Raw genomic sequence first — 12558 nt, 5'->3', positions numbered from 1 at the left:
CTGATAGCGTGAGTGCCCACCCTTGTATGCGGGCTGAGGCATGAGTATTTATTCCCTTGTTTTCAACGAACAGGGATATGAGGGGCTTGTGATCGGTTTCCAGCTCAAATTTGAGGCCAAACAGGTACTGATGCATTTTCTTTACCCTGAACACACACGCTAATGCCTCTTTCTCAATCGTGCTGTAGGACCTCTCTGCCTTAGACAAGCTCCTGGAAACATAGGCGACAGGTTGCAACTTCCCCGCAATGTTAGCTTGTTGTAATACACACCCGACTCCGTACGACGATGCATAACATGCTATAGCATGAGTCTTTTACACGGGTTATATAATACAAGCAGCTTGTTGGAGCATAAAATGTTTCTGGTTTTCTCAAAAGCAATTACTTGTTTTTTTTCCCCCACACCCAGTTCTCACCTTTACGCAATAACACATGTCGGGGCTCTAAGCGGGTGCTTAACCCCGGTAGGAAGTTACCAAAATAGTTGGAGTCCCAGGAACGACCGCAGCTCCATGACGTTCTGTGGCCTGGGTGCGTTCCTGATAGCCTCTGTCTTGGCATTTGTGGGCCGAATGCCGTCCGCCGCGATCTTTCTCCCCAAAAACTCCACTTCTGATGCCATGAAGACGCATTTCGACCTCTTCAGCCACAGCCCTACGCAATTCAGTCGCTGGTGGACCTTCTCCAGGTTTTGTAGGTGCTCGACGGTGTCCCGACCTGTCACCAATATGTCGTCCTGAAAAACCACTGTGCGTGGTACCAACTTGAGTAGGCTCTTCATGTTTTTTTGGAAGATCGCTGCAGCCGACCAAATTCCAAACGGGCTTCTGTTGAAGATGAACAGTCCCTTGTGCGTGTTGATGCAGGTGAGGCCCTTCGAAGATGCCTCCAGCTCCTGTGTCATGTAGGCCAAAGTCAGGTCAAGCTTGGTGAATGTCTTGCCTCCTACCAACGTCGCAAATAGGTCGTCTGCCTTTGGTAGCGGGTATTGGTTCTGTAGCGAGAAACGATTAATAGTTACTTTATAATCTCCGCAAAACCTGACCGTGCCATCACTTTTGAGTACTGGAACAATCGGGCTGGCCCACTCGCTGAATTCCACTGGGGAGATGATGCCCTCGCGTAGCAGCCTGTCCAGCTCGATTTCCACTCTCTCCCTCATCATGTGAGGTACCGCTCGCGCCTTGTGGTGAATGGGTCATGCCTCTGGGACCAAGTGGATCCACACCTTCGCCCCAGAAAAGTTTCCAATGCCTGGCTCAAAAAGGGAAGGAAATTTGTTAAGAACCTGGGTACATGAGGCCTCATCGACATGTAATAGCGCTCGGATGTCATCTCAGTTCCAGCGGATTTTGTCCAGCCAGCTCCTTCCAAGCAGTGTGGGGCCATCGCCCGGGACAATCCAGAGTGGCAGATAATGCACCATGCCCTCGTAGGTGACCTTGACCATGGCGCTGCCCAGGAAGGTGATGAGCTCTTTGGTGTATGTTCTCAGTTTCGTGTGGATGGGGCTCAGGGCTTTTCTGAGTGCCTTGTTGCACCACAGTCACTCAAACATGTTTTTACTCATGATGGATTGGCTAGCGTCAGTGTCCAGTTCCATGGCTACGGGTAAGCCATTCAATTTTACGTTTAGCACTATAGGTGGACATTTCATCGATAATGTGTGCACCCAGTGTACTTCAGCATCTGCCTCCTCTCTGAGGCTCGAAATTGCTTTGATCCACCATGGACCGATCTTCCTCTGCCACGTGGTGGTTAGCAGGTTTTGCAGAGCTTGCAGCTCGTCTGCAAGCTCGTTGGAGGTACCCTATTGTTCCACAGCTCTTGCAAACATAGCCTTTGAACCGGCATGAATGGAAGCCTTCACAACGCCAACAAGGTGTGAAATGCCTTGCATTCATCCTTTGTTGCGGACTCAGTCATCTGGGTCACCTGAGGCCTACTTGCAGTTGGTTTCTGCCCTGTACATTTCTGCTCGCAAACACAGTTCCAGTTAATTTATGAACATTGCTAGCACTTGTGTGCTGAGGTTTGTTTGGTGTTATCACTGGTGGACATAAACGCCTGTGCTATCGCAATGGCCTTACTGAGGGTCGGTGTCTCTACAGTCAAAAGGATTGTATCGTGGCCAATGCCCAGTACAAAAATGTCTCTGAGCATTTGCTCCAGGTAGCCATCAAAATCACGCCTTAGCTTGGCGACGTAGCTCGCCACTTCCTGACCTTTAGATCGCTGGTACATATAGAACTGATACCTCGCCACCAGCACGCTCTCCCTCGGGTTAAGATGCTCCCGAACCAGTGTACACAGCTCCTCATAAGACTTATCTGTGGGTTTCACCGGAGCCAGAAGATTCTTCAAGAGGCTGTATGTCGGTGCCCCGCAGACCGTGAGGAGGACCGCTCTCCTTTTTGCAGCGCTTCCTTCTCCGTCCAGCTCGTTGGCTACAAAGTACTGGTCTAGCTGTTCGACATAGGCTTCCCAGTCCTCACTGTCCGAGAACTTCTCCAGGATGCCCACAGTTTGCTGCATCTTTGCGTTGGATTCGTCGGCAGCTATTGTGTTCCTAACACAGATGAGACTGCACACGGGAGGTTAAAGTAACAGTAACCTCAGTCTTTAATAAGACACTCCAGAGTGAGGAACAGGCCTTAGGGGCCGGCTTATATACAGTGCTCCCAAGGGATGCTGGGATCCCTTGAGACTTCAGGGGATGCACTCCCTGGTGGCGGAACATGGGAGTGCATGCTTTACAGATACACAACACATTTAATGTGTATTACCTTTCCTTGTTAGCCCTCCCCAAATGTATTACCTCACACTTCTCCAGATTAAATTTCATTTGCCACTGTTCTGCCCACCTGATTGATATCTTCCTGCATTCTTCGCTTCTTCATTATCAATCACACAGCCGATTTTAGTATCAGCTGCAAACTTCTTAATTATACACCCTATATTCAAGTATAGATCATTGATGTACACCACAAAAAGTAAGGGACCTAGTACTGAGCCCTGCAGAACCCCATTGGAAACATCCTTCCAGTCACAAAATCACCCATCACCCTCAGACTCAGAAAGCTCAGCCAATGTTTCTCAACATGGTCTTACCTTGAAGTTGTGGAGTAGACACTCGCACTCCAAACCATCCTGCTGTGCTCCAAACCCTCCATCCGACGCTCGATGTTCACAGCACAATCCAAACAGCTCAGAAAGGAGATTTCCATTCAGTAACACAACAGCAGTTAATACAATGCATTTATTTTCACATAGTTAACAAATTAGCATTCAGGAAGATACTTATGGCAAGCATCATGCGGCAGTCCTGTTAGCACTGGGTAATTAAATATATTGGCACGAACAGGCTCTATGGGTGGAAAAGACATCACATTTAACCTAATGCCCATTAATGGTGCAACACACAGCTGTGAGATCCCCTGACATTGCTTCATATTACTTCTACCACTGCCACCCCAAAGACAGACTTGTACCCGATACTGTACCCGTGTTAGTGACAGACCTGTACCCACCAGTACTGTACCTCAGTGTTAGAGTGACAGACCTGTACCCACCAGTACTGTACCCCAGTGTTATACAGTGACAGACCTGTACCCATCAGTACTGTACCCCAGTGTTATATAGTGACAGACCTGTACCCACCGATACTGTACCCCAGTGTTATACAGTGACAGACCAGTACCCACCAGTACTGTACCCCAGTGTTAGTGACAGACCTGCACCCACCGATACTGTACCCCAGTGTTAGAGACCTGCACCCACCAGTACTGTATCCCAGATCCTCGTGTTAGCATTACACACTGTATCCACTGTGTACAGACTGTAAACAATGCACTCATCAGAACAAATAAATGAAACATATTGTAACAGCGTGTTCGATTTGTGTATTGCACTTTCAACACAATGAAAAACAGAATAATAAATAAGCAACAACCAGTCAAATATTAAAATACATTAAAAACTCAGCTTTCTGAGCCGTGACAAAGACTCCTCTGAATCATTAATACACTGAACACAGAGCACAACTCGGGGCTTATTAACACAGCATGCTGACAGTACAGCTGGGATTATAGACACAACACAGGACCTGGTGATTGACAAATACAACACACTGCACCTGAAGATCACACGGAAAATGTAATCATCCTTCCTGCCATGGATGTACCAAGCACATGTTGTATATATTCTCCAACCAGAGTAAACTGAGGGAGCATACCAACCCTCACTGTAGTACACTTTAATCCTTCCCTCTAGCAGAACACCACCACTCACTACACAACTCCCCAAACTCTGCTGGTCAGGGTGCATGTCCATGATGTTAGAATCAACAGGCTATCAACAACAGGCCTTCCAATTCCTCAATGCACAGTATAGCTTGTGCTGACATCCTGTGGACTTTATAGTCCTTTTTGTGAATCAGCAGTTCTCATGCCTGAACATCAGGATGGATCAGCCAATCACTATTGGACAAACAGGCACAGGAGTGTACCCTCAGGCAATAGATGACTGACTCCCTCAAACTTGGTAAAGTATTCCAGGGCAAGAACTGGGTGGCTCAGGTGGGTATACCTACCGTTCTTCCACAAGCAGCATCTCCAATCTTCATCACATGGCCACTGACTGGCACCACGGTCTTTAAACCGGGTCCGGTGGGGGCCCCTGATGTAACGATGCCATGAATGTGAATAGTATGAGATGATAGTATTGTCCACGAATGGACCACTCCCATCATTCCACCACATAGTTTATGGAGTAGTTGTTTGTGATTGTTTGAAAATCTTGGCATTTAATCAGCCTGACCTTGTCTATGCAGCACTCTCCGCACTCAAGCCCAGCACCACTTTACCACCAAGACACCATGCAACTTGGGGCCCTCGATGGACTAGGGGTAAACACACTCTCCACTAAGTCATACACAGAAGACTGGAGGCCTGTCCTGCACTCAGATAGGGCACCAGCTGAATTGGATTGGATCCACTGCCCAATCTGCTGCTACTCGTGAAGAAAGGTACCGTCAGCTAGCAACACAGAGTAGCTTCATAAAGTAAAAAAGTTAAAGCAGAAACATCCTCCAAATCGATTCCAGCAAGTTCCAGCAGTCAATAAGGTTCAAACCAGCAGGCCAGTCAGGAAAGATAATGAGCATTTCATGAGGGGCAAAACATCACCATGGCATGAGCACTGGCTCAGGGGGAGTATTCCTGCCTCCGAGTCACAAGGTGAAGGGTTTGAGCCCCACTGCAGGTAGCTCTGGCGGGTGCAGAGTCGAACCTGGTCTGTAATTACTGGGTAATACCCAGCAGGGCACCAGTGTCTAGATGGTGTGACCACTGGCTCAGGGGGACTATTCCGGCCTGTGTCAGGAGAGGAAAGGTTCAAGTTCAAGTTCCATTGCGGGCAGCCCTGGAGGTCAGTGTTCAGAGTGCTGGCTCCGACATCCAGTGTCCAATGGGTGTTGGTGACGCAGCCCAGGCAGAAGGTTTTCTGAAGATAAACCTGTGAGGAAGGAAAGGGGATAGCAACTCAGCACCTCTTCCCTCAGGAGTGGCTCAACTATTGTGTGTGGGAGAGTTGAGTTTAGACCTGCCCAGAACCTGGTGCAGGCTGTGAGAAGTCCCCAGGTTAGGCAGTTGCTGCCATTACCATCGCCTGCACTGTACCCTGCAACAGCCCATAAACACAAAACCCTCAGCAGACAGAGAGCATGAGGCTGTTTGGGCGACATGAAGGAAGGGGGTTGTGAAGCAGGACACCTGAATTAGGATAATGACTATAGAGATGGAGAGGATCAGTGGAGAGCATACAACATTGCTTCGCTACTCATCTGTGCTTCTTGAAGTACGTGCATTCAGGAGTCCCTCTTCAATGCCCACCTTCGTCAACCCGCAACACTGGGCCCCTTGAATACTCTTCACACCGCAGTGGCCACTCTCCCTTTAAGGGACATAGTTGGCACTTGTCTCCTGTTCCAGGGGTTTGGATGGGTGAAGCACAGTTGTGCTGATCAGTTTAAAAATTACACTAAGTATAAATGTTCACATTTATTAATCCTGCGCTCACACCCAGTATTAAATGACATTTGCTGACTCCTTATTTCCAATAAAATCTCAAGTACAGATAGTGTAGTCTGGGGAGAGAGCAGTTCCTTATCTGGCGTTAGAATCAAGGCAGACTTCGATGGTATGCCCCTTTTTTACTTGATGTTTTTCAGCAACACGGTCCGTGCGTTGACGACTGCTTTGAAGGCGTCTTCGCTCCCCGGAGCAATGCACTTGTCTGGGTGAAGGAGCATGGCCAACTTCCGATAGGCTTTGTTTACCTCATCCCTGTAAAAGTGGCACAGTCTTAGGGTGCATTATACACAATATAAAGGGGCATGGTTCCAAATATACAGCCGCTCACTCAGTATCCGACAGGAGATGAGCACGAACATTTTGGGCACAACTCAGTTCTGACCTCAAATGGTCTTCCCTCTTTCCGATGCTTGGGCCTGTTGTGGTTTTCCATTATTTTCTATTTTGTGATCCCCACGGTAGGGGTATAGGACTGTAGTGGTTCTGTTACTGGACTAATAAGTAACATGAGTTTGAACATGAATGTGAACATCGGTCCAAATTTCACCAGGACAGTTTATGAATTTAATTTCATTTTAATAATCTGAAAATAAAAAGCTGTGATCCGTAAAAGTGACCATGAAGCTGTCGGATTGTCATAAAAACTCAACTGGTTCACTAACTGGTGCCCGAGGGCACAGCGAGAGCGGGACCCGAGCGATGGGGTATAAAGGAGTTAGTGCCCTAGGGCACAGCGAGAGTGGGACCCGAGCGATGGGGGATAAAGGAGTTAGTGCCCTAGGGCACAGCGAGAGTGGGACCCGAGCGATGGGGATAAAGGAGTTAGTGCCCGAGGGCACAGCGAGATTGGCACCCGAGCGATGGGGATAAAGGAGTTAGTGCCCTAGGGCACAGCGAGAGTGGGACCCGGGCGATGGGGGATAAAGGAGTTAGTGCCCTAGGGCACAGCGAGAGTGGGACCCGAGCGATGGGGATAAAGGAGTTAGTGCCCTAGGGCACAGCGAGAGTGGGACCCGAGCGATGGGGGATAAAGGAGTTAGTGCCCGAGGGCACAGCGAGAGCGGGACCCGAGCGATGGGGATAAAGGAGTTAGTGCCCTAGGACACAGCGAGAGTGGGACCCGAGCGATGGGGATAAAGGAGTTAGTGCCCTAGGGCACAGCGAGAGTGGGACCCGAGCGATGGGGGATAAAGGAGTTAGTGCCCTAGAGCACAGCGAGAGTGGGACCCGAGCGATGGGGTATAAAGGAGTTAGTGCCCTAGGGCACAGCGAGAGCGGGACCCGAGCGATGGGGTATAAAGGAGTTAGTGCCCTAGGGCACAGTGAGAGCGGGACCCGAGCGATGGGGATAAAGGAGTTAGTGCCCTAGGGCACAGCGAGAGTGGGACCCGAGCGATGGGGATAAAGGAGTTAGTGCCCTAGGGCACAGCGAGAGTGGGACCCGAGCGATGGGGTATAAAGGAGTTAGTGCCCTAGGGCACAGCGAGAGCGGGACCCGAGCGATGGGGGATAAAGGAGTTAGTGCCAGAGGGCACAGCGAGAGTGGGACCCGAGCGATGGGGGATAAAGGAGTTAGTGCCCGAGGGCACAGTGAGAGCGGGACACGAGCGATGGGGATAAAGGAGTTAGTGCCCTAGGGCACAGCGAGAGTGGGACCCGAGCGATGGGGATAAAGGAGTTAGTGCCCTAGGGCACAGCGAGAGCGGGACCCGAGCGACGGGGGATAAAGGAGTTAGTGCCCTAGTGCACAGCGAGAGCGGGACCCGAGCGATGGGGATAAAGGAGTTAGTGCCCTAGTGCACAGCGAGAGCGGGACCTGAGCGATGGGGATAAAGGAGTTAGTGCCCTAGGGCACAGCGAGAGTGGGACCCGAGCGATGGGGGATAAAGGAGTTAGTGCCCTAGGGCACAGCGAGAGTGGGACCCGAGCGATGGGGGATAAAGGAGTTAGTGCCCTAGGGCACAGCGAGAGTGGGACCCGAGCGATGGGGGGGGGGGGGGAGGGGGATAAAGGAGTTAGTGCCCTAGGGCACAGCGAGAGTGGGACCCGAGCGATGGGGATAAAGGAGTTAGTGCCCTAGGGCACAGCGAGAGTGGGACCCGAGCGATGGGGATAAAGGAGTTAGTGCCCTAGGGCACAGCGAGAGTGGGACCCGGGCGATGGGGATAAAGGAGTTAGTGCCCTAGGGCACAGCGAGAGTGGGACCCGGGCGATGGGGATAAAGGAGTTAGTGCCCTAGGGCACAGCGAGAGTGGGACCCGAGCGATGGGGATAAAGGAGTTAGTGCCCTAGGGCACAGCGAGAGTGGGACCCGAGCGATGGGGTATAAAGGAGCTAGTGCCCTAGGGCACAGCGAGAGCGGGACCTGAGCGACGGGGGGGGGGGGGGGGGGAGGGGGATAAAGGAGTTAGTGCCCTAGGGCACAGCAAAAGCGGGACCTGAGCGACGGGGGGGGGGGGGGGAGGGGGATAAAGGAGTTAGTGCCCTAGGGCACAGCGAGAGCGGGACCCGAGCGACGGGGGGGGGGGGGGGGGGGGGGGAGGGGGATAAAGGAGTTAGTGCGAGTGGAAAATGGGACAAAATCAAAGTGTGACATCACAGGGATGCAGGTAAGTGAGTATCTCTCTTTTTGTAAAACCTTGTGCATCGATGTAAATTAAGAGTGGCGATTTAAAAACATAGACAAGTGATATTTCTAAATTTAAAAATCTGACTAATTAAATAAAATATTTAATTAAAAAGAAAAGTTATTAGGTTCTTTTCATAGCCCATAAAATAGAGTGTGGAGCCGATTGGTGAGTCGCTGTGGAGTGTGTTTTGCTAAGTTTTAAGTTTATTTCTACTGGATAGTTCAGAGTCTATTAACTCGAGGCATGGTAGGGCAGCTCAGTCTAGTGGAGTGCACATCCTGGGCCATGTGGGAAGTCCTGGACGCCTCGTATAACCTGGCCGACCATGTGTTCAGGAGGTGTCACCAGCGACAGAGGCTTGAGCTCCACGCTTCGGAGCTTGAGCCGGCGGCTGGAGTCACTGCGGCGCATCCGCGAGACTGAGAATTTCATGGTAGCACGTTTCTAGAGGTCGTCATCCCGCAGCTTAAAACTGTGCAGGGAGAGACAATGTGTGACCATCAGACAGAAGAGGAGTAGTCGGCAGATCGTGCAGGAGTCCCCTGAACCCATCTCGCTCTCCAACCAGCATTCTGTTGAGTACTGGTGAGGGCGATGGTGCCTCTGGGGAGTGCAGCCAGAGCTAAGTCCACGGCACCACGGGTGGCTCAGATGTACGGGGCGGGGGGAGGAAAAAGAATGGAAGAGCTATAGTGGTAGGAGAATCAATAGTCAGGGGAGCAGACAGGCGTTACTGCAGCCACAGACCTGACTCCAGGATGGTGTGTTGCCTCCCTGGTGCCAGGGTCAAGGATGTCACTGAGCGGCTGCAGGGCATTCTGGGGGGAGAGGGTGAACAGCCAGAGGTCATGGTCATATTGGTACCAATGACATCGGTAGGAAGAGGGATGAGGTCCTGCAGGAAGAGTTTAGGGAGGAGAGAGAGATTAAAAAGCAGGACCTCAAAAAGTAGTACTCTCCGGATCACTCCCGGTGCCACGAGCTAGTGAGTACAGAATTAGGAGGATAGAGCAGATTAATACGTGGCTGGAGAGATGGTGCAGGAGCGAGGGCTTTAGATTCCTAAGGCATTGGGATCATTCCTGGGGAGGTGGGACCTGTACAAGCCCGACAGGTTGCACCTCAACAGAGCCGGGACCAATATCCTCGCAGGGGGGTTTGCTAGTGCTCTTGGGGAGGGTTTAAACTAGCTTGGCAGGGGGACGGGAACCTGAGAGTAGATTCAGTCAGGAGAGAAGCAAAGCTGGAATTGGAAGGCAGAAAAGTAGAAAGTGAATTTGGAAGAAAGAAGAAACAAGGGCTGGAAAATAGACAACAAGGAAGTTTGGCACCACTCAATGGTATATACTTCAATGCAAGGAGTATAGGGAATAAGGCAGGTGAACTGAGAGCACAGACACACACTTGGGAGTATGATATTATAGCTATTACTGAGACATGGCAGCTCAACATTCCTGGTTACAGGGTTTTCAGACGGGATAGAGAGGGGATAACAAAGGAGGGAGGGTGCACATGTATTGATTAAAGAAACTATTACAGCTGTGAGGAGGGATGATATGTCAGAGGGGTCATCAAATGAAGCCAAATGGGTTCAACTGAAGAACAAGAAAGGGGCGATCACACTAAGGAGAGTGTACTATAGACTCCCAAGCAGTCAGATAGAAGAACAAATATGTGGGCAAACTGCTAAAACTATAGAGCTGTAATAGTGGGGGATTTTAACTTACCTAATATTAACAGGGAAAAAAGTCGTGTCATAGAAACATAGAAACATAGAAAATAGGTGCAGGAGTAGGCCATTCGGCCCTTCTAGCCTGCACCGCCATTCAATGAGTTCATGGCTGAACATTCAACTTCAGTACCCCATTCCTGCTTTCTCGCCATACCCCTTGATCCCCCTAGCAGTAAGGACCTCATCCAACTCCTCTTTGAATATATTTAGTGAATTGGCCTCAACAACTTTCTGTGGTAGAGAATTCCACAGGTTCACCACTCTCTGGGTGAAGAAGTTCCTCCGCATCTCGGTCCTAAATGGCTTACCCCTTATCCTTAGACTGTGACCCCTGGTTCTGGACTTCCCCAACATTGGGAACATTCTTCCTGCATCTAACCTGTCTAACCCCGTCAGAATTTTATATGTTTCTATGAGGTCCCCTCTCATTCTTCTGAACTCCAGTGAATACAAGCCCAGTTGATCCAGTCTTTCTTGATAGGTCAGTCCCGCCATCCCGGGAATCAGTCTGGTGAACCTTCGCTGCACTCCCTCAATAGCAAGAATGTCCGTCCTCAGGTTAGGAGACCAAAACTGTACACAATACTCCAGGTGTGGCCTCACCAATGCCCTGTACAACTGTAGCAACACCTCCCTGCCCCTGTACTCAAATCCCCTTGCTATGAAGGCCAACATGCCATTTGCTTTCTTAACCGCCTGCTGCACCTGCATGCCAACTTTCAATGACTGATGTACCATGACACCCAGGTCTCTTTGCACCTCCCCTTTTCCTAATCTGTCACCATTCAGATAATAGTCTGTCTCTCTGTTTTTACCACCAAAGTGGATAACCTGACATTTATCCACATTATACTTCATCTGCCATGCATTTGCCCACTCACCTAACCTAGCCAAGTCGCTCTGCAGCCTCACAGCATCCTCCTCGCAGCTCACACTGCCACCCAACTTAGTGTCATCCGCAAATTTGGAGATACTACATTTAATCCCCTCATCTAAATCATTAATGTACAGTGTAAACAGCTGGGGCCCCAGCACAGAACCTTGCGGTACCCCACTAGTCACTGCCTGCCATTCTGAAAAGTACCCATTTACTCCTACTCTTTGCTTCCTGTCTGACAACCAGTTCTCAATCCATGTCAGTACACTACCCCCAATCCCATGTGCTCTAACTTTGCACATCAATCTCTTGTGTGGGACCTTGTCGAACGCCTTCTGAAAGTCCAAATATACCACATCAACTGGTTCTCCCTTATCCACTCTACTGGAAACATCCTCAAAAAATTCCAGAAGATTTGTCAAGCATGATTTCCCTTTCACAAATCCATGCTGACTTGGACCTATCATGTCACCTCTTTCCAAATGCACTGCTATGACATCCTTAATAATTGATTCCATCATTTTACCCACTACCGATGTCAGGCTGACCGGTCTATAATTCCCTGTTTTCTCTCTCCCTCCTTTTTTAAAAAGTGGGGTTACATTGGCTACCCTCCACTCCATAGGAACTGATCCAGAGTCAATGGAATGTTGGAAAATGACTGTCAACGCATCCACTATTTCCAAGGCCACCTCCTTAAGTACTCTGGGATGCAGTCCATCAGGCCCTGGGGATTTATCGGCCTTCAATCCCATCAATTTCCCCAACACAATTTCCCGGCTAATAAGGATTTCCCTCAGTTCCTCCTCCTTACTAGACCCCCCGACCCCTTTTATAACCGGAAGGTTGTTCGTGTCCTCCTTCGTGAATACCGAACCAAAGTACTTGTTCAATTGGTCCGCCATTTCTTTGTTCCCCGTTATGACTTCCCCTGATTCTGACTGCAGGGGACCTACATTTGTCTTTACTAACCTTTTTCTCTTTACATATCTATAGAAACTTTTGCAATCCATCTTAATGTTCCCTGCAAGCTTCTTCTCATACTCCATTTTCCCTGCCCTAATCAAACCCTTTGTCCTCCTCTGCTGAGTTCTAAATTTCTCCCAGTCCCCAGGTTCGCTGCTATTTCTGGCCAATTTGTATGCCACTTCCTTGGCTTTAATACTATCCCTGATTTCCCTTGATAGCCACGGTTGAGCCACCTTCCCTTTTTTATTTCTATGCC

General features: G+C 49.8%; 1 protein-coding gene across 3 annotated transcripts in view; it reads right to left on the bottom strand.

The window, feature by feature from the left end:
- Nucleotides 1-3247: 3247 nt before the first annotated feature.
- dnajc27 (DnaJ (Hsp40) homolog, subfamily C, member 27) overlaps nucleotides 3248-12558 on the bottom strand; it is a 75203-nt gene continuing 65892 nt past the window's right edge. For all 3 annotated transcript variants that reach the window (XM_070889018.1, XM_070889017.1, XM_070889019.1), the window contains one exon: nucleotides 3248-6346. In XM_070889018.1, coding sequence (XP_070745119.1) covers nucleotides 6214-6346 — 133 coding nt within the window. In that variant the 3' untranslated portion in view covers nucleotides 3248-6213. The remainder of the gene's footprint in view (nucleotides 6347-12558) is intronic.

This window comes from Pristiophorus japonicus, chromosome 9 (assembly GCF_044704955.1).
Source record: "Pristiophorus japonicus isolate sPriJap1 chromosome 9, sPriJap1.hap1, whole genome shotgun sequence".
Classification (NCBI taxonomy): domain Eukaryota; kingdom Metazoa; phylum Chordata; class Chondrichthyes; family Pristiophoridae; genus Pristiophorus; species Pristiophorus japonicus.
The sequence above is the reverse complement of the archived record's forward strand: the minus strand, read 5'-3'. Positions and strand labels throughout refer to the sequence as shown.